Below are 20,370 nucleotides of genomic sequence, written 5' to 3'. Positions count from 1 at the left end.
CAACGCTTGGTGACACGACGAGACTGGAAAACCACGGCCGTCGGCCTAAGATCAGACCTGTGTCAACACGACTGCTATGGCCGCCTATCTTATCTCCTTGCACTCATTTGGGCCACCCTCAGGCGTGCGTCTGCGAGGCCAAAGGATCACGACTATCAACAGTTGATGAGGCCTTCAAGACCGCAGTCTACTTCCAGATCACAGGTATGGGACAGCCTACAAACTCCGTACTGCTTTCTAGCCTTTGCTGGCGGGCTATGCAAGCTGAAGCCTCAAAACCGTATCTTTGGACTATGTACTCTCGACGGTCCGTAAGACGAAAGAGAAAGCACGAATTTGACCTCAATTCGGTGAGCATTTCTCCAATTCATCCCTCAGCTCCGTTACAGATACAAAGCCACGTGTCCAACACTTCTCCATTACTTCGGCAAGCCATTTACCCTCAGTCGCTGGAAGACTGCTCCTTTGTGGCCAAGTGGCAATCTTCCTATTGCTTCCCTGCCACAGATCGAATTTACATCCTTCTAAAGTAGTTATTTCATAGATAAGAGCACCAAACTGCCCGATGTCGGTTTGAACAGAATATCCTTGTTCGTCAGCCCCAACCAAATCCCAATCAAGCGACATCAAGGTAGAGTTGCCAAAATCTGAAAGCTTCACATGGAGCTTCTGGTCAAGTAAGCAGTTGTCGAGCCGTACGTCCCCGAAAATGACCTTCCTCTCATGGACGAAAACTAGAGCAGAAGCTATTTGTTTCAACCATACCAGCTTCTGGGCCTTGCCAATGTCAGCTTTCTGAAGAAAGCTCCGAAGACTCCCTTTATCCGCGATCTCCATCTCAATCATGGGCTCTGTGTCGCTAGCGTTGTGGCACCTGACAATCTGTGGATGCTCGCCCAATCGTTGGTAGATCAACTTCTCCGCCAGCAGGGCCTGTGTTACTACTAAAATCTCGTTGTAATCGCTTTCGTGATCAGATTCTGTAGCGTCCTCTTGAAGTGGGCGAGAGAGTTTGGGAATCTTGACGGCGTATTGGTGCTGCTGTATAACAATGCACGAACCTCCCAGACCGATGATAGGTTCTGTGACGTGACGTCCATCGAGATGGATGAATTTCATGGGTCGGGTTGCCGTTGCCATAGCGATTTAATGTGTACTAATTGAAGTGTAAGGAAGGGGAGAGTAAAGCAAGGGGCGCTTTATATCCCAGGGCGGGTAGAGGCTTGGCATCCAATTTCGGCAGACCCGAACATTTTCATTTTTCTAGGGACGGTAGTGATTGTGCTACGTGTTGCACAACATGATACGCTCTCGTGCTCAGTGTACTGCTGTATTTGCAGCATTAGGCCCAGCGGTTGTGTCACGGCCTGTCTTCATCGGTTTCATCTCCCGGCCATTCTCATACCACTTGGACCTTGATCTGTGATTTGGGCAGTTGCCCTTCCGAGATGTCGATGACGCCGGATTCACGTCCTCAACGATGTGAGTGACATCTTTACGGCCACAGGGATGGAGTTCCATGGTTGGAGGCTCGAATTCGTGACATGGGAGGTGGCTATTGGGCGTCTTGGTACAACTTGGGTATATTCGCCGAGCAGGATGCAACCGTTTACAACCGCAGAGCTGAGCAGGCATGTTGAAGAAAGAATCTTGTTTGTATGCCTAAAGGGCTTATCGTGATAGCTCTCTGTGTGCAGACAGCGACTATTTTTATACTCCGCCTTGAGGCATTGGTAGGTTGTAAGGTAGTGCTGCCACTATAGGTTGTATGCAGACAATGAAGTGGCCGAACCAATAAGTTGGCAATACGCTTCTCGACTCCCGCCTCTCTGCCTCCCACAGATGATAGCTGGCACTATGCAGGGCTAGGACAGTAAAGCCAGATCATTGCCCAGCGTAGACCAATCCGGATTATCTCGCGGACTCCGTTACGTTGCCTGCAAGGCAGTATGATAACAGTCTAACCCTGCGAAGTTGCTGCGCAATGCACGTAACGCGGCACGCCCCTTGGCGCAGAGCTTAATGCGGTTCATGCATTGGGTGCTCGTTCAACTTCGACGAACATTGGCGTTCGTCGGAGTGATCCTGCGAACCCTGGTGTGGATGTTGTGCACGACTGCTGACGTCACAGAGCTAGCTGCATTTGGACTCGGCCTTCCCCTCGCGCTTCCTGCCCGGCATTCTAGCTGGCTATACACGCGGTATCCTAGTTGTCTGCTCATCTGACCTCCCGGCTGTCTTCGGCCGGCTTTCGCAATATTCTCCCTATTGTCGCTTGAAGGTCGATATGCCGCTCTCCTATTCCATCCAAGATCATTCTGCGCTTTTCGGTGTCGGTTTCAGTACCAGTACACATTTAGAAAGACTGGAAGCCGCCCAAACTTTCTACCAAGTGCGCAGGGATATTGAAAAAGCAAAAACGAGACTCGCCTCCCTCACGGCAGTTGCCTTTAGGAAGAGAAAACGGGAGTTTCGGGCGAAGATTGTCAAGGTTCTATGTGGAAACCATGACAGTCAGGTCCTGGCGACATTGCCGGCTTTAGGACAGCACAATGGTAGTCCTCAGCGTGTCTGGCACTTCATCGTCGCCTGTATGACATTTTCCGAGGAGCTTTGCAAGAAGATTCAGCAAGCAGGTCTGGTTGAAGATCTTCCCGACTTGTTTCGAGGCATCGTTGGTCATATTGCTGTCCCCGCGGAGACGAGCACCGCTATCATCGAAACTTTGAGAGAGATTTGCAATGAACACAAAATTCAGTCTACCAACATGTTACTTGGTTGGTCTTCTGAGCTGCTGCGAGAAGCTGCTGACGTTTCCAGATAGATTGGACGCCACCGAAAATGCACCTGCAATGACGGCGAGCGAGTCGCGAAATCAGCCCCCGCTCAAAAGAGCACGCACCGAGCCAGATGGCTTCGATGCAACTTCACTTTGGAAGGAGATCATGGAGATTGACGAAGAACACCTAGAACGTGGTGATGCACCGTTGGTTGTTCCTCTCAGGCGTGAGTACAGAATCACTTCACATCCTCTGGTTCTAATACATTCGAGAAATCGTTATCCAGTTCTCTGAAGCCAATGCCCATCGCCTAGAAACGCTTTTGGGCAACTCCCCCCTTGCACTTGCCTGCAAGAAAAGCCGCCAATGGCGTTGGGAAAGACTGAACGATGAAGTAGCTGTCGACCCTGATAAACAGCAGACAAGCTGCATGATTGCACTTGTACCAGAATCGGCACGTCAGGACTGGTCATTCCTAATACGAGTAGGATACCATTCCGGCTGGCAAGTAACCAAGTATCTCCAGTTTAGCGATTCCATTGAGTCGGCGACATGATAGTTTCTGAAGTTTTCCGGCGCATTGTTATTCGAATCTGGTGTTGGCTCTGTAGACCAAGACCTCGTCGCCTTTCTTCACGCTCCAACCTGCTTGCCCAGTACGCTTCGCTGGCTTTTCAGGGAATGATTTACCGGCTCGCTTGATTTGAACCATCATTCCGTCCGCCCGAACCTTCTCCTGAACTGTCACGGTGAAAGTGTGAGGACCTTCGATGTATTCTTCGATTCCGTTGAGCGCGTTCTCGCCAATCTCTGTCATAACGGTGATAGCGATGCAGCCTTCGTCACTGCGTGCAGCGTAAGCCAGATCGGTGACTGTGGCCAAAGTCAGTCGAGCTTGTCGGATTCATATAGTGGTGGCACACACATCGATTACCGTGCTCAGCAAGGAGTAGATGCGCTTCAAATGAGGTGAGGATGGCGCACGATTCATTGTCAGGTGGACTGAGGAAGAGAAGTCGCGCTGGGTGCCCCGCCATGTGAGCCATTTCGCAGGTGCGCCACAGACGCACCAGCCACTATCGCCACTTGCGGCCCAACCTGAAAAGTTTACTCTGTTGCTTGGCAAAGACGGGCACTAGGGGAATCTTCCCGTTGCGCCCTGTCCCGTTTGGTATCCCACCTGGCGTCCCGTTTGGCGTCTCTTTCGGCGGACTGTCGTGTCCGACCTGGTGTCCGATCTGGTATTCAATCTAGCGTCCGACCTGGCGTCCGACCTGGCTTTCGATCTGTAACCGACCTGACGTCTAGCCTGGCGTCTGACCTGGCACCCGATCTGGTGTCCTCCCGAGTAACTATTCTACTCGTCTATTAGAAATCTCGGGGGCCTTTTTTTCCCTGTCATCGGAAGACTCTGTGATCGATATCAATGTGAAAAAATGCTGTGGAAGTCCTTCGTTAAGTCGGACGTGACCAAGAGTCCTTCCAAAAGCAGCTGGTATGACCACGCGCCGGTATCTCAGGCGTAAGGGTCTCGTATTGGCAGGATCTTCGACGTCGTTAAGAGTGCGTTCTTGAAGGCACTTTTGCGGTACCCTGATTTGCAAACCCTGCACGAACGTGTTGACAAGCGCTGTCACTGGTGGAGACTTGAGACTGGGTCGGTGGGCCCGAAGCCATGCTCGATGACTTTCGCAGGCAGTACATATGCATGTAATGATTGCAGAGACAGCGACTGATGCCTGTGGGTGGGTGGCATTGCTTCCTGCAAATCCCGTCTGCAGGTTCGACATTATTGCACTAATGAATAGTCAAGAATTCATCCAGCCAACAGCTTGTGGAGCACTGAAGTTCGATAGATGGGCTATAATCCCTGTGAAAGCTGCTTGGACCCCTTGGAACATCTTCAGTATAAGAGCCACGGAGGATACTGCTCACAAAACAAGGGACCCCGTTCACAAGTATTCTTTGGATCCTCTTTGATATATGACATTCAACCCGTACTGAGCCATGTCTGGGCAGCGAGACAACTCCAAGCAGACGGCATCGACGGAGCCAGACAAAAAGGAAAGCTCCAACCCGGCAAACGGTCAGGAGAGATCACGTACGGATGGTGACCAGACCAAAACTTCCAATCCAAAGGCTCCGGCGAATTTCGACTTCATGAGACCATACAAACGGAAAGATCATGGCAAGTAAGCGTGTCGTAAGTGGAGTGACTGCTCCTGGGCCCTCCTAGCCCGCTGACCGTGCTCTACAAGAATACATCGACAATGAGGCTGTGGGTAGATGCGGCACGGAGAATAGATCCGAGAACTCGTGCTCTACGGTACGCCGTAAGCTCATGTACGCAAAAATATTTGGGAGATGTTCAGGCTGTCCACGTAACATTTGCAATGGCCAACGCACAGCCCCAGGAACTCATGGCATACCACAGAGGCTCTACGACGTGCCCGCATGCACGAGTATAAAATGGTGCTTAAGCCCGTTCTTCGTTCGCGTGACTGTGCAATTGCTACGTCCACTTTCCACCTCAACCTAAAATGTCTGTTATCTGCCATTGCCTGGCGATCCAGAAAGCCGCTAGCTTCATCGTCGTAGAAGTCGATGATCTGGAGTTCGTGAGAAAGGGTGTGTGGCGTTTGCCTCGTGAGCACCGAGAGAAGCAGGAAGTGCAGGAGCTCCTCGATAAATACGAGGAACACGCCGTTCGTGATATGGCCCCCTTCAGAGACCATACGAGCTGATTTGAGTCACAGTACGAGGATGTCATCAAATGGGCAGAGAAATATGGTATGTATATTGAGTATGATGACGCTTTAGAAGTTCTGGTCTTCTCGGGTCACATATCTCCTGCCAAAAACCAGGTGGCGATTTGCATCATCCTCCAACCATCTTTTGCACCACAGACCAGGATCGCGAACGATAAGACGCCCGCGATTGACGAACGCCGGCGCAGCCCTCAAAATGACAGCAATCCAAGCGTCTCAGTTTCTCAAAACACGGCGAAGCCGGATCTCAATAATCGTCCACAACAGAAACGGAGAAAGGTCGGACATCCACATGCTGTCGGCACCCATGGAGCGGAAACCGACGAAGCACTTGATCCGAGCCTCTTTGGGTGTCAACCCCAGGTCAGGATCGTGAGGAGTCCCAGTGATCCGGCCTTCCAGACAGGTGAAATTATCGGTCTCGATGAGCATGACACGCTATCTGTTCAGAAGGGCTATATTGTTATGTTGTCGATACGGTACAGAGTGGTGAAATCATCGAGAGTGCTGGAAACTGTGACGCATGATAGCACATAGGTGGCGGCATTCCAGGGCGTTAAGACCGCCTCTGACTGCTAAGATCGCATGAAGTCGAATGTTGGGTCGATCAAGTCCTCCAGCGCATCCCAACCAAACAGTGTCTCGGTGAATGATTGCGGGCTGCTCTCGCTCCCCTCCGTGTTGCCCGAGAGTGATTCGTGATCATGTGTGGAGAGTGCACGGCTGTCGAACGAAGTGGGGGCCGGGGATCCGCGCATGTCGCAATATCTACTCACCACCCATGAGAACTTGCTTGCCTCCGTCAGTTGGTCCCAGTTGGTGGGAGGACATGCCTCGATATCCGTGCGCAACTGTGGTGCCATCTCCATGAACGCGGACCACAGCGCTATGGCATGGGAATAAGACACGCTCTCAGCTATCCCGGGCTGATATCCAGCGGAAAACACAAAGAAGTTCGGAATGTGCAAGACGGTACAGATGTCTCGACAACTGTGACGCGTGGTTAGCATGACCATCGGATGCCAATTCGCACCACACACCTGATTCCAGTGACACGGCTGATCCAGGCGGCGGGAAATGGCACCAGACCTTCCTTCTGCTCTTCATGCTCCATTATAGGGCGCAGAGCCTCAACGACGAGATTGCTGATTTCATCCTGATCTTGCGCGTTCGCACGCGAAGGAGCGGAGAGGCGGTGGTCTTCTTCTGCAATCCTTAGCCCGGCATTGTCGAGACTGGTTGAGATGCTCACCTGCGTAGGCCTGGATCACCATCAACGCCTTGGCCCCCCGGCTTACAGAGATCTTGTTCACAATTTGATGCAAGAGCCCCACGCTTTTGGTTCGGCGATCGTTCTTCCACTTGCCTCTCCAGTGCAGGATCGTCCGGAGACATGCGGAGTAATACCAATTGTGCCATACCTTGGGATTCGCATTGTCCTTTTCCACGCAACCACGCTTCTCGAATGCGGCCTCCAACCCCTGCAGCAGGACATCTAGCTCTGTATCACCCACAACATACTCCTTGCGGCGCGAGATGATAGTCTGCATCTCATTGTCCTGCTCTCCTTGCCCCGGCGGCTTCAACTTCAGCTTCAGCTTCTGTAAGCCTGTCATCGCCACACTGACGAGGACCGTGGCAAGCTCCTGGTTGCTGTGTTTGCGCTTGCGATATGGCTTAAACCCACTCCCGACCGGCCTATCGTCGCATTGGTCTTGGTTTGGGGTACCGCCAGCCGAAGACGTCTGGACAGTGGCGTTGGGCAAGCGTTTATGTTTGCCGCCTGGCGCTGGTAAGCTGCCCGGCGGCTGTGTTACCACCAGCGACGTGGATTTGGATATATCAGGCTCGAGATTATCGCCGAGGCGGTCGTTACGTTTCTCGACATCGGGCTCCAATCGTCGCTCGACATCGGGCTGCGGCCGTCCCGTCAAGTGCTCTCGGCATCTTCGCTTCCTCTCCTGGCAAGAGATTAGGTCCCCTGCTCCGCAAGGTTGCCGCCGACAGCTGCGTCCGTTAGGAACCATTACGCAAACCGATCGCACACAAACAGACCAACCCGTATCGAATTTAAGCCTTATGGCTTGAATCCGGGTGTCGTACACAAGTTGAATCAATCGTCGAATCTCGTCGTCGATCCTCGGTTCTTCCACGACTTTGCAGCAGCTTTGATAGATGGCCAGAACCTCATATGCGACATGGTGTGCGTGCTGGGATCGCGTCGCCGATACGGAAATTTTCACCCATGCAAAATGGTCGTGGTACGGGACTAGAAAGTGGTATTCAGTAGTGCCTGTCTCGGAAATCGTGCACAGTCGTTGCTGATGAGATGTGGCCAACTGCGGCGCCTCTTCAACTTCGGTCTCTGAGAAATAATGTACATGGACCTGCTCATTTGGGTGAATCATGGTAACCGGTCAATGTTTCGAGCCCAGAAAGCGCAGGTGTGTCGGGGTGTCGCTGCACCTTGATTTCAACCCACGGCGCGCAGGGTGTACCCACTTTTTTGCCATTGACAGGGGGGTTTGGCAAAAGAGTGGGTACTCTCCAGTTGCGGTATCTATGTATCGTCCTCCGCCCGGATGTGTACAGTCCTGGGCTGCAGTGAACCCCCCCGATCTCCTCGGTGGCGTCGCCAAGTCTGGAGTCACGGCCGTCAATCCCGGACAAAGTTGGCGCCATATTTGACGCAGGATACGGCCGGAGGACTGTCATGAGTGGTGGGTCTCTCGACCAGACGGATCGGCTGCTGGTTGCCTCGCTTCCGGCATGACGCTAGCCCTGGCCTTATCCTGGCCCTTCCTGGCCGTGCTGCAAGCCACCACCATACTATCGTTCGGCGTGGGTGCAGCTTGCTCCCCTTGACACTAGCTACAAAGGCATGTGGCCTCCCCAACACAAAGCATGAGGGGCCGACACGCTCTTGCTATGGATCATCGACGCAGCAATCCTGCCGTTCAGCCACCACAGTTACAACGAGACAATTTCCGCCTTGGCGAACATGAAAGCCATAATTCTCAAGCATCTAAACTATCCTTGGACGCCAGATCCGCAGGGACTAGGTAGGGTCTCATTACCTCACCTGAACAGAAACTGACTCTGCCAGTGTGCCGTGCTCAGCTTGCAAAGACACTAGGGTATCGACTCCACAAGATGTACCACGGGAAGTGAAGAGCAGTGCCCGTTAGGTATTGGACAGATGCTCGTGTAGATGCCGCTCTGAAATAGTATTGTGACAGCCTAAATCAATGCAGAAGCGAACGCCCGGTTCTCACGCAGCATTTCCCAACCCGCTCCGAATTCTTCACGCCACTGTGGCCGGGAGTTCCGCGATCACAGGAGTATAAATTCACCTCTCACGTCCACATTCTGTAAGCCCGTGCAAAGCTCTGTTATCATCTAACCGGCAAGACCACGCCACCGTCTCTAGCATAATGGACTTGTACTTTACCAAGCTAGACGAATTCGTCTCACATATGCCCAAACTGAACGATGCCGAAGTCGCCGCGCACCGAGATTCTCTTGTGGGTGAGATCAAAATTCAACTGCAGCCTGCGATTCATTGGATCATCCCGACGCTGTCTTGCTATGCAGAAATCCGGGATCTGCAATGTAACTGGAACCGAAAAACGCCGGCGGAAAGGTTCGAGCAGTTTCACCTGATCATCGAGTATGAGGCGGAGAAGAGTCGGGACCCAAACATACGGACCATGCTGCGCCGCTTGGCGGTTTTCGTTCTTTTTACGGAGGCTGACACGAAAACGCTTCGAGCAACGGGGCACCAGTTGGTTCGGTGGTTCAAAGTTCCGGAGGAATATCAAAAGCATCGTCTCAAAGAAGCCGCCATGAGTGGTATATATCGCGGCTTGGAACGGGCATACGTTGTCCTATCCGGGCCCTTTCTGGGTTGAAGTCAGGGCCGTCGACCTACGTACTCTGCCAGTCAACACATGCCACCGCGAACACGTCTGCCGGCGCAGCCCTGTCGGTTCGTCGATATCTTCGATTAGCTGTGGCAGCCCCAACACCGTTCCCGTCATTGGTTGAGGCCGTGCTCCTGCGTCGGCTCGGAAGAAGTTCTCTGGGATGGGAAGTGGAGTGTGCTTCCACGAGCATGTTCTATTCGTTGGCTGGCCCCCCAAATTTCCAGAAGGAGCCCATACTATGAATGGTGTGTTACTCCGATACAGTACCCGATGGTGGGGAAGGATCACAGCAAAGTACGAAATAGACTAAGGAACGCTATTCTCTCGTAGACATAGTTCGAGGAAGCACCCTGGGATCGATCGCGTCCACGACTCCAACCGCGGTAGTTGAATGTCTCTCGTGAAACCCCACGCGGCACTGTGACTCGACAATCACACGGGCAACATACGTCCGGACGAATACAGCATCGAGCCACGGCGGAGATCTTGTCAGTAGTGTCCTTGGTGCTCCTTGTCGACCCATTGATGTGTGGCAAGCATCTCGAGAGGCTACGGCATCGCGTCCCCTGTTTCACAGAGGCCTACACAGTGGGCGTCCAACTGTTAGATCCGCCACCAGCCCTTCGATAAATAGCTCCTCGCTCGTAGACCAACTTCCATCGACACGCCGTTGCTACCGCTGCATTTCTCCCCCTGTGCTGGTCAGATATGATCACTCACGGTTTCCGCTCCTCATTATCCACCCCACAGCCACCGGAACCCGAGCTGTTGACCGCTCACTGGAGTCCTGGTCAACTCTATTCACCACCGGTGATCATAGTTGATCGTCGTCTCCAAGACCGTCTTGCGATAGTATATCGTCTGCGACCGGGCGTGCTCTCGAATCGTCTCCATGATGTCATGGACTGTCTGCGGGATTATTGCCGCCTGGTAGAAGAGTCGGACCCTATCGTTCAGCAGGCTTCTCGAGAGATTCTCCCCGTCGCCGAAGAATTCCACCAGCGTTGGATGACGAGCCCCGGCTTGTCCGTCCAATTGGCCTCCACCCACGGGACTCAAAACACGCACGTCCGGATTTTTTGGATCACTCAATTTGCTGCCATGGCATTGAAGGGAAGGATCATTCGCAGTTACACGACCGATTGTGAAATCATCAGAGTGTACTTAACGAAAGGAGGCACACGATGGTCGCCGATCACACTTATGAATAAATTCTATGACTACCTACTGCAGTTACCAGTTACCTCCCCGCCATCATCAACACCCTGTCCCAACGAGAAAGGACCAGGATCTCCGCGTTCCGACGACGATGACCTCGTCCACACCCAATACAACGGCATTGTGGTCGCCCACGACGGCAGTGGTCAATGGCAATCTGCGTGACACGCGGGCGGCATCCTCTCTGTTCAGGTGGGTCTAAATGATCATGAACTGGCCAGCCGATCACTGACCTGACAAACACCAGCACTACGCCCATCCGGGAAACGCACGGTCTGTCAATGAGGGTCATGGCAGGTGTTGCTGCTGCTAGCTGTGCGAGTGGCGGGCCACTCAACTGGTCATGGGAACGAGTGGAACTCTCAATAGATACAGCAGAGCAAAGTGGCTCGATAACGATCTTTCAGAATGGATTCAGAACGAAGCCCTGGAGCCATATCGTGGCGATGGTACACACCTCTGCATGGTGCAAGCAATCATTCGGCAAAGTCCATGATCCCGCGGCATTCGACCCGCACCCTGATAGCACATCGGTTCCAAGCACTCTAACCCCTCTCGTCCCTGGTGGAGGCCGCCATAGATCAGGGGGCTAGAACGGACTGAGGAAGTGTTGGGCATTGACAGCGGCCCAGTCGCCACGTCCTACCTGCTGAAAACTCTTCCCCGCTAGAGTCGAGCATGTGCCAGTGGTTTATCGGAAGCAAGACATACGGTAGTCCCCAGGTAGGGTCTCATTACCTCACCTAAATAGAAACTGACCCCTGCTAGTGTACCGTGCTCAGCTTGCAAAGACACTAGGGTATCGACTCCACAAGATGTACCACGGGAAGCGAAGAGCAGTGCCCGTGTAGATGCCGCTCTGGAATAGTATCGTGACAGCCTATATCAATGCAGAAGTGAACGCCCGGTTTTCACGCAGTATTTCCCAACCCGTGACGAGTTGTTGTGCGTCGTAGTCCGATGCAATTGATTCCACGACGAGTCAATCGACCGATCGACAGCTCCTGGGAGAACGCATTTCGAGCCTTTCAGCCATCCTCCGCCGTCTTCTGCGTATTCGAGTAAGATTGTGCCATTCCGATTGACAACGCGTGACTAAAAGGTTGACAGATGGCTGCTAACACAACATATTGCCCGCCAACATCGGTTGGTTCGAGTTACCCCACTCCCCTGGGGTCAGCTCGAGACGCTTGAACAGGCGCTCCGCCATCAACCAGAGGTGCTAGCTGTATTCAGACTGAACGATCAGTCTTTGGAAGCCCTGGTTCGAGACAACTGGATGACACATCTCATCAAGTTGGTCTCGGAATACGGTGCTCTGGTCACGATCGACTACGATCCATTTGCCCCTTCGGACATGGATATTGAGTATTTTGGGGCCGGTCGTGCGGGTGACTTGTACCGCCATTGGTTTCAGAGCCGGGCACAGAGCCTCCGACTGTCACCTTTGCTTCACTTGTCCTACGAAGTAATTGGTCGGCAGGCGAGAGACGCTAAGCTATCACGCTGCAGAGACGCCCCATTGCAAGACAATTTACCATCGCACTTACTATTGTGCGCGTCCGGGCAAGGATGTCGCTGGTTCAGATGGCTCAACTAAGGCATTGAATGAGACGATGGCTTGGCAGAGGTCACTCCATCATTGAATGCGTATATATTTCACCCCATCCGCTTCATTGCGCGAGTTATTGTCATTTCTGAAATTTCGAATATCAATTCACTTGCAACCATGGACCCTGCAAAGGACATGACGTCTTTCGAAGCCGCTGTCACTTTGAGACAACTCTATGTGCAAGATTACGATCAACCTGTCAGCGACATAGTGAAGAAAATTTGCAAGCCCTACCTTAATACCGCGAGGGAGGTGATGACCATACATGTGGGGGAACAAGATGATGCAAAGGTGTTGCAAATCATCGAAGACGTTCGCTCAGCATGTGGTATGCCCGAAAGTGTAGCGACGTTAATCAAGAAGGCAACAGCAGCCAGAGACCTCATGAAGCTCTGGATCAACACCACGACGGCCTGCTCGCCCACACACTTTCAAGCTCTGATGCCTGCCACCACGATCTACCAAAAAGCTGTCTCGCTTGTAGGAGATGGCTCTGAGACGACTGACAGCGCTCTCGGGCACGTACTATTCCAGGTTCTGGCCGATCCAGCGGTTTACACGCGCCTTCGTCACGAGATCGCCTCGGCGGCCTCTCAACAGCCACATCAGACGACGGACCCGAATGCAGAAAGTGCTGCCCATTATCCAGACTTGTGTGTAGTGATGGTAAGTCTTTCACTTGACAATACATGTGTTCAGGAAAGGTCTTAACCACTACGATAGCGTCGTCCGCCGTCAAAGCCGAAGCTCTGGATATGTGTACGTAAATAAATTGCTACAGCTTCATGTTGACTAATGGCTGTGCAATTATAGGACAAGTGCGGCTTGGCTCACAAACCGTTTACTCAGCCAGTATGTCCTTGTGGGTGGAGAACCTTCACCTCTGTGCCGCAATCACGGTCGACCTAAGTAAGGCGGTCGCGGAGCAGAAGATGTTGGCACGAGACAAGCAGACAATTCCCGGAAATCCATCGCCATTGAGATCATCAAGTTGTCTGGGATTCTGCGAGGGCTTGATACGGCAGGTGCGTTTGCTGCCAGCTATCCACAGTGGCGGGCTCCCCAACTGGTGATGGTGATGGGCTGGACTTAAAGCCGGGCAAGATGGCTTTATAATTTGCCTTCTTGTTGAGGCCAGACAAGGTCTGCCAGCTACATCTGATGGGCGAATGTAGGTAGCTCTCTATGTAGCGAACAATCGTCCAACCGGTTCTGGACCGGAAAACTTCAGGCAATCTCATTCGCGACATTTGACCCGCACCTAGCAGCAACACGGATCGGAGCATTGCAGTCTCTCCATACTCTAGCCCGTACCTTCTTTAGAACTAGGCGCGGACGGCAAAGGAGCTCGTCGCCCAACCAGAAGGAAGGCGTTCCGCCTCCCCGGGCATCCTCGATAGCGACCATCATGCTCAGCTCTGACGGGTGTAGTGTCCACTAACGGGCCAAAGATCTCCCGTGGCGGGCAGGGACGTATGTCGATATATGTGACTTCCTGCTGACCATTTGAAGCCGTTGACCTTGCTTAACCGTGTCTTCTACCCGCGAGAACCTCACAGCCAGCACCACCATACTGGATCCCGTGTGCACCACGAGCAATGTCGCACGACCGCCAAGAGACGACGGAATTTCCAACCCCTATGTCGGGAGGACCCCAGGATGCGGATGCTGATGTCCTTGCCAACACCCCTTCGGCCACTGATCCCGACTCAACGCCAACCGACAACGCGGGTGGCTCTAGCAGACTCTGACTCTCACATAGCTAATTGTTGACACAGGGTAGCCATGATTCCGCCTTGGGCGACGATCTTGCCGTCGATACGGTTTCCTTGTCATCGTCGGCGTGTGCCACAGTCGAAAGATATGGACGGCATTACGCACTCAAAGGGAACTGGTTTGTGTGAGACCATTGGAAATTTCTGCAGGGAGTCACAGCTGACGTTCTGAAGGCCCAACGATGAGACGTATGCTCCGACTCTTCGTTCACCAACTTGACAGCTCATATGTCTAGTGAGCAAACTCGACTGGACATACTGCATGAGGTGTATCTCCTTGCACTCCCAATTGCCGTGCACAACCTCCATCTACCCACAGAGGCACCCCGTATCTTGGATGTCGGGACGGGCACCGGACAATGGGCGATCGAAATGGCCGACCAGCACGAAACGGGCGAGGTCGTCGGGATCGACCTGAGTCCGATTCAACCCATTGTGGTCAGAGCCTGTCACTGGGTGTATTTCACCGCTGATGTGGTACAGGTTCCCCCTAACTGCAGTTTTCTGGTGGACGATGCCGAGCTTACTTGGGACGACCCTAAGAAGTACCATCTGATCCACTTCCGCAACATGGAAGGGGCCTTCAGGGAGTGGCCGCGAATCCATCGACAGGTATGGGAGTCGCTGGAGCCGGGGGGCACCGTACAGATCCAGTCGCTCGACTTTGACGTCTACGCCCAGCAAGGAGAAGTGCCAGACCCAATCAGGCAGTGGGTTGCGGATCTCTATAGCAGCGCAAGCGAACGTGGTACACCGATAGACGTGGCGTACCGGCACAAGAACTGGTTGAGAGAAGTTGGTTTTATGGACGTGAGCGCAGATGTTACTCACATACCACTGGGGTCCTGGGCCGAAGAGAAAAACCTGAGGAATGTCGGCCAATGGAACCTCATCGCCACTCTCCATGGATTAGAAGCTTATAGCATGGTTTTGTTGGTGGAGAACGGCAAGTTCTCGCCGGAAGAGGTTCTGGTGCGACTCTCGTCTGTCAGGAAGGAGTATAAAGAGAATTGCTGCGCGAGGCGGATGTTTTCCAAGGTGGTCATGATTGCGGCTCGCAAGCCAGGCTAGCACTAGCAGGAGGTACCGATTGCCCCTGCATCTCGCAGGATCCATTCGGTAACGCTCCTATGTTCTGCCACAAATGGGGGCTACCCTACTCGTATCTGCGGTGATCTAGGATCGGAGCCACTGACCATTTGGCGTGGCAGAATGGGCTCGTATAGGACCCAAGCGACAGATGAGGTGTGGGTGGACTCGGTGGTTCAGTACACGACCTACGAGGGGCAGGTGGAGCTCAAGCTTATGACACCTCTTGGATGCCTTTTTCCTCTAGCCGCGTGATGAGGCCACCGAGCCGCTGGAGATCCCAGGCGACCTGACCAAAATCCATCAACGAATGGCGTAGCGCTTGGCGACGACTTCGGGGAAGCTGCTCTCTTAAACAGCGTTATGCCTAGGTATTCAGAATCCGAGCTGCCGCCGCACAATTTATATGAGGAGTTGAAAGTACTTGTTTCTCGATTCAGGCCAGTCCCCTCGACGTGTTAGCGGCTACTGAGTCTCCCGTGGCTTGGAACGCTACGATGCCGTTAAAGCACACAGTGAGGGTCTTGAACCCCAGGTATGCGCTACCACCCCAGATCACGTCCATACTCATCGTCTGCAGCCCAGATATCGCCGTCGACACGGTCCATCTCGGATTTATTTACCGCGGAACGGTAGAAACAATGCTTGAGTTGAGCATTCTTGCAAAGTATTGCAGCGGCCTGCATCTTCGCAGAAGAGATGAGGTTGAGGAGGAATACCTGCACAACTTCGGGCACAACCAAAGCTTTACGGTCGTACAATGGGAAGAACTAGCACTCCCTGCGCCTCTAGAATGGGACGAGGCCGGAATGGACAATTCCAGCACCTTCAACATATTCCAGCCTACTTCAAACAACAATCCGTACTGTATGTACAAGACAAGTCATATTGGCTGTTCTGGAAAGGTATTTGAGGTCCATACGTTCTACCGGTCACCAGAAGCGGTAGTGGACCCGGTAGGTTTGATGATTGCTATGATCAAGATCCAGATTGTAAGTGACCATATCGCCTCCTGGTCGCACGCTAACAAGATGAAGGACCGCCCCAGACGCGATGAAATCCTCCTCTGTGTTAAGTTAAGGGCACTTCTGATAGTCGACGATGCCCTTCTCGCCATTCCTGAGAATGGGCTTCCTCCCGTCCCGGTAAAGCAAAGATTGGAAAATATCATACATGTCTCGTCACGCATTCCGACATTGGCGCCACAGTACGAAAGGCTGTCGCATCTCAGCGAGGCAATATGTGCGATTGGTATATCGGAAACAGTCAGGATAGAGCTCATGTCGATATCGCGTGCCATCTTGGAGATCATGGTCCAACTGCTCGAGCCTTCCATCGTCCCGCAGCTGGCTATGTGTTCAAGACCTTGAGCGTCTCACGTGCTTTATGGTCAGCCAGACCCCGTTCGTGGGTGACGACAGGCCAGTCATGAGCATTGTACAGCTGTTCGATATAGAAGAGATTCCAGGCGGCTCTAGAGCTGCGCAGAGTGCGATTTCATTCAACACGTTTGGTTTTCTTTGCTCTGACTAATATCTCGATGCCACTCTCGCACTTCTGAATCTAAGCCCATGTGGTCGGAATTCTTGCGGCACTGGGTCGAGTCCCTCCTCCAGCGTTTCCCTCCTGGGAGAATGAAAGATCGGGTTTCGGCTTTCGCATATTACGTAGATTTCTTGATTGAGAAATTGATCGTGCCCCAAGAGAATGGCAAGACAGAAGTCGACGCGGATCCAACCCCGGGTGGATTCGATGTTCGCACGTGTGAGTATGGCCTTGCCCGGTGGGCCCCGTGGGAATTTTCGTTAGCTGAAACTCTGCAATTCTTTAACGATGAGCTCCGAGACTTTGTGAGCAACATCACGGATGGAATATTCCAGGATCGCAATCAGTTTTATGCCTGGGTACTCTCCCTCCATACCGAGCATGGAGTCACCGCCGATCAGCTTGATGGTATGAGAGACAAGGCTACTCAATATGGAGCCGGCGTGTATGACGCTACCGAGCATAGGGCGAGCGCGAGGTAGGAGAGCCAATTTGTTCTATTTAAATCATTTGATAACCCATATTGATATCGGATATGATGGATCGTTGGCACAATGTTGATGCCGCAGTCGTATGCCCACCGAGAGTTCTCTAGGTTGGAGATTTTTGCCGGAGACTCGCCTCGTATGACATTTTGCACAGCCCGGGCTTCTGATGACCATCGACGTCCTGTGGGCTCACAATCGGAGACAGGCGGCTCTGATAGGTATTCCAGGTGGGACCTTTGGTACTTGGCAAGGTGCATCAAGTCTAAGTCTCTAAGCGGGTGATTGAGGCTAGGAGCTAACGGACCGACGTGAGTATATGAGGAGGCCCCGTATACTCGATTCTCGTTGTCAGATAACCACATGCCAACATGTGGCCAGCCGACATTCCTCTGTGGAGCATCACCATTGTCCTTCTCGCATCATCGACTCACTGGATCTATTTACTTCAGCGTCGGTTGTATGGGAAGGCTCCCACTCGCGCCGACACAATGCTGCTGCTCGAGACAGAACTTCGCTATACGAGCTTGAAATGGCTGGTTGACAGCAGTGCTCTTGGACTGAAGTTCCTGAGAGGACGAGGTATACGAATACCCATTTCTACAGGATCTGAGATTGACGATGTGCAGAGGAAAAATGGTTGTTCCTGATGATGCTCGCGTTCGCGGTGTCGACCTCCACTGCGCTGATTATCGAAGTAAGGCACGCCTCGATCCCCGTACCTGTCTGAACGTGATCAGGGAGCACGTCGACGAGAGAAGACAAGACGAACCAATTTTGCCTCTGTCTGCGCCATGGACTATCAACCCCACTGTCGGCTCGGCATTGTGGTGGTGCCTCTCGTCGGCGTCATTTTTCGGCGCGACCTCAACCTGGATCTGCTCGTCTACCTGTCCAGCACGATCCTACTTGCCCTGGACTACGGCGTCGGTTTCCTCACCATTCGGCCGACGGGTTCGAGCGATCCTAGGCATGATTTCGATCGGTGGCGACAACTTGTGGCGTCGATTCTCCTGGCGACAAGCCCGGCGGTCGGATTTCTTGGCAACGATCAGTTGGGAACACAGTTAGGCGTAAGTTAGATTCGTCATCTACAGGCGTGCCTCGTCGCTGATGTGCTTGTAGATCATGTGGACAATCGTCTCAACGGTTAGCTTGCCGATTTTTCCTGCATGTGAGCAGATTCATCGGCTCCTTGAATTGTCAAGTCATCCATGGGATTCAAGCGAAAGCCTACGTGGCTCCAGCTCTCATGTCGAATTGACGTCGACGATGGGTGGGCATTTTCAGCCACGCCATCCGCGCCGTAACTCCATGGCCGGCTCGTCTTCGCGCACCAGTGGAGGTTAAAGGGAAGGTCGCACATAACGAGGAGGAGGACGATAGATGGGCGAGTTCAGGGAGGTGGTACAGAGATTCTCTATAGCAGCGAGGAAGCAGTATATGCTCAGACCACCCTGGAAGCAGGCTTCGTGAGAGACGCGGCTTGCATGCCACGTCGACACGGCGTAAGGAGAATCCAGCAGCACTGTTGGAAGATGGAAACGTCGCCGCTCAGACTTGAAGCTATCCTTGTGTGTATGTATGTTGCAAACGAACGGGCTGAGGTAGTCGGCGTTCAAAATTATACGCATGGGAAGCCTCTGGCACGCGAAGCATTGACCTCGTAGTTGCAGTCAATGTCCGTCTGGAAGATAGAGACTTGGACGCCTATCGAATCTGCGTACTTTCGCTCCTGTCGGGCTTAGACTCATTGAAATCACGGACGATCTAGGCTCTAGGCCGTGATACTTCAAGGAGGTCGTGTAAAGCCTTCCAGTCGCGTGCTGGGGGTGGAGACTTTAGATTGGTTGATGCTTGTCATTCATGCTCCGGAAACTCAAAGGTGCGCGTTATGCCAAGCCGACTGGTTGACGTGCAGCGGCGGCGTGACCTGTCACATTTTCCAAGAGACTCGGGTCCTCCGTGCGAACCTGAACGTCGTCTCCATGTACGTAGGTCCGCCCGTCAGTATAAGATGCGGAGTGCAGGCCATTGACTGTTCTCGTCTACTCCACTTGATGATACCACCAGAATGTCGCGTTCACAAGTTGTCCAGCCTACCTATGTCGGCTTCATCAAGGACACGACTGATGCCGCCATCCTTTTCGAGGCCTGCATCCAAGGCCACTTACCTCGGCTTTCCCGCCGACCTCCCAAGTGGATCGCGGCGACGGTGGCTCAAAGTGGCCACATATTTGTGTTCGAAGAAAAGGAGTCTGGCATCAACCGATGGACAGACCTGGTTCAGTGGAGCCCAAGTCGGGTCTCGGGAGAATTCATGCTGTATCGGGAGCTCGACAAAGCACAGACAGCGAAGCAAGGGGCCAGGAAACTCGTCCCCTCGCCTGAGCGGACATCCGACCCTGATGCGCCAACGGAAAGCGAAATCTATGGCTCACTGATCAACTGTTACCCTTTCAAACGGGGCGGGCTCCTCAAGAAGGCCATCAGCGTGAAGCTAGAAGATCGCTGTTGGCGACTGATCTCCTATTACTCGGCAGAGGATTTCAGAACTGGTTGCCTACAATCTCCTTCACACGATCTGCAACTAGTGCCAATCATGCCGAACGAAACTTTACGTAGGCAACTCAAGTGCTGGAGCGATGTCATGCCAACTGTGGCGGGCTACGTCTATCACCCTCCCTGGGAATTTGGAACTGCGCCTCTGGTGGCCTATGTTCAGGATGGGCCACGGACGGCTACTTGCGCAACAGAGGGCGACCAGGACTTCAGTATGCAGTGTCCAATCGGTTCAGGACAGTAAAGCAGAAACATGAACATATGATGGGAATGCAGTCCATTGTCGTATAGCAGATACACAAGCTGCATGAGCCGTCAGCGCCTTAGGAAGCAGGGGCCTTACGAGTAGCACTCGTACCGTAGGGTCCATCACCGATCGCTACTACAGCACAGGATGACAGAGAATCTAACATGTGTATATGTGACTCGCATGCTCCTCGCAAGATGTTTAGAGACAAGGCATAGCGATTCGCACTCTATTCCGGTGGCCACATACACATACCGCGGTTCCTGGAATGTCATTTTCCACACATAAGCCCGACGATGTCGGGCGTGGCCGAGCAAGAAGCTTTGACATTCCCTGATCCTCACAGCCGCCAGCATGACAATT

The 20,370-nt window shown here is 53.0% G+C and overlaps 9 protein-coding genes across 9 annotated transcripts; 6 read left to right on the top strand and 3 right to left on the bottom strand.

The window, feature by feature from the left end:
• Positions 1 to 342: 342 nt before the first annotated feature.
• HMPREF1541_09033 (uncharacterized protein) lies at positions 343 to 1,140 on the bottom strand (the record flags this gene model as incomplete). The annotated part of the gene is made up of 1 exon (XM_008723351.1): positions 343 to 1,140. The coding sequence occupies one exon, from the start codon at positions 1,138 to 1,140 to the stop codon at positions 343 to 345; it is 798 nt and encodes a 265-aa protein (XP_008721573.1).
• Positions 1,141 to 2,287: 1,147 nt separating this feature from the next.
• Positions 2,288 to 3,292, top strand: HMPREF1541_09032 (uncharacterized protein; the record flags this gene model as incomplete). Its single annotated transcript, XM_008723350.1, has 4 exons — positions 2,288 to 2,777; positions 2,821 to 3,006; positions 3,053 to 3,222; positions 3,269 to 3,292. 4 exons carry the CDS (start codon positions 2,288 to 2,290, stop codon positions 3,290 to 3,292), a joined length of 870 nt encoding a protein of 289 aa, XP_008721572.1.
• Positions 3,293 to 3,363: 71 nt separating this feature from the next.
• On the bottom strand, positions 3,364 to 3,597 carry HMPREF1541_09031 (uncharacterized protein; the record flags this gene model as incomplete). Its single annotated transcript, XM_008723349.1, has 1 exon — positions 3,364 to 3,597. One exon carries the CDS (start codon positions 3,595 to 3,597, stop codon positions 3,364 to 3,366), a length of 234 nt encoding a protein of 77 aa, XP_008721571.1.
• A 2,719-nt stretch (positions 3,598 to 6,316) lies between these two features.
• On the bottom strand, positions 6,317 to 7,575 carry HMPREF1541_09030 (uncharacterized protein; the record flags this gene model as incomplete). The annotated part of the gene is made up of 3 exons (XM_008723348.1): positions 6,317 to 6,434; positions 6,589 to 6,754; positions 6,801 to 7,575. The coding sequence occupies 3 exons, from the start codon at positions 7,573 to 7,575 to the stop codon at positions 6,317 to 6,319; spliced, it is 1,059 nt and encodes a 352-aa protein (XP_008721570.1).
• Positions 7,576 to 12,421: 4,846 nt separating this feature from the next.
• Positions 12,422 to 13,100, top strand: HMPREF1541_09029 (uncharacterized protein; the record flags this gene model as incomplete). The annotated part of the gene is made up of 2 exons (XM_008723347.1): positions 12,422 to 12,957; positions 13,004 to 13,100. 2 exons carry the CDS (start codon positions 12,422 to 12,424, stop codon positions 13,098 to 13,100), a joined length of 633 nt encoding a protein of 210 aa, XP_008721569.1.
• A 1,351-nt stretch (positions 13,101 to 14,451) lies between these two features.
• Positions 14,452 to 15,150, top strand: HMPREF1541_09028 (uncharacterized protein; the record flags this gene model as incomplete). The annotated part of the gene is made up of 1 exon (XM_008723346.1): positions 14,452 to 15,150. The coding sequence occupies one exon, from the start codon at positions 14,452 to 14,454 to the stop codon at positions 15,148 to 15,150; it is 699 nt and encodes a 232-aa protein (XP_008721568.1).
• A 515-nt stretch (positions 15,151 to 15,665) lies between these two features.
• On the top strand, positions 15,666 to 16,538 carry HMPREF1541_09027 (uncharacterized protein; the record flags this gene model as incomplete). The annotated part of the gene is made up of 2 exons (XM_008723345.1): positions 15,666 to 16,160; positions 16,206 to 16,538. 2 exons carry the CDS (start codon positions 15,666 to 15,668, stop codon positions 16,536 to 16,538), a joined length of 828 nt encoding a protein of 275 aa, XP_008721567.1.
• A 264-nt stretch (positions 16,539 to 16,802) lies between these two features.
• Positions 16,803 to 17,195, top strand: HMPREF1541_09026 (uncharacterized protein; the record flags this gene model as incomplete). The annotated part of the gene is made up of 1 exon (XM_008723344.1): positions 16,803 to 17,195. The coding sequence occupies one exon, from the start codon at positions 16,803 to 16,805 to the stop codon at positions 17,193 to 17,195; it is 393 nt and encodes a 130-aa protein (XP_008721566.1).
• Positions 17,196 to 19,272: 2,077 nt separating this feature from the next.
• On the top strand, positions 19,273 to 20,004 carry HMPREF1541_09025 (uncharacterized protein; the record flags this gene model as incomplete). The annotated part of the gene is made up of 1 exon (XM_008723343.1): positions 19,273 to 20,004. One exon carries the CDS (start codon positions 19,273 to 19,275, stop codon positions 20,002 to 20,004), a length of 732 nt encoding a protein of 243 aa, XP_008721565.1.
• Between the last annotated feature and the right edge of the window lie 366 nt (positions 20,005 to 20,370).

The sequence above is a fragment of the Cyphellophora europaea genome (genome assembly GCF_000365145.1).
Source record: "Cyphellophora europaea CBS 101466 unplaced genomic scaffold supercont1.9, whole genome shotgun sequence".
NCBI classification, from domain to species: domain Eukaryota; kingdom Fungi; phylum Ascomycota; class Eurotiomycetes; order Chaetothyriales; family Cyphellophoraceae; genus Cyphellophora; species Cyphellophora europaea.
Note: the sequence above shows the minus strand (reverse complement) of the source record. Positions and strands in the feature narration are given on the sequence as shown.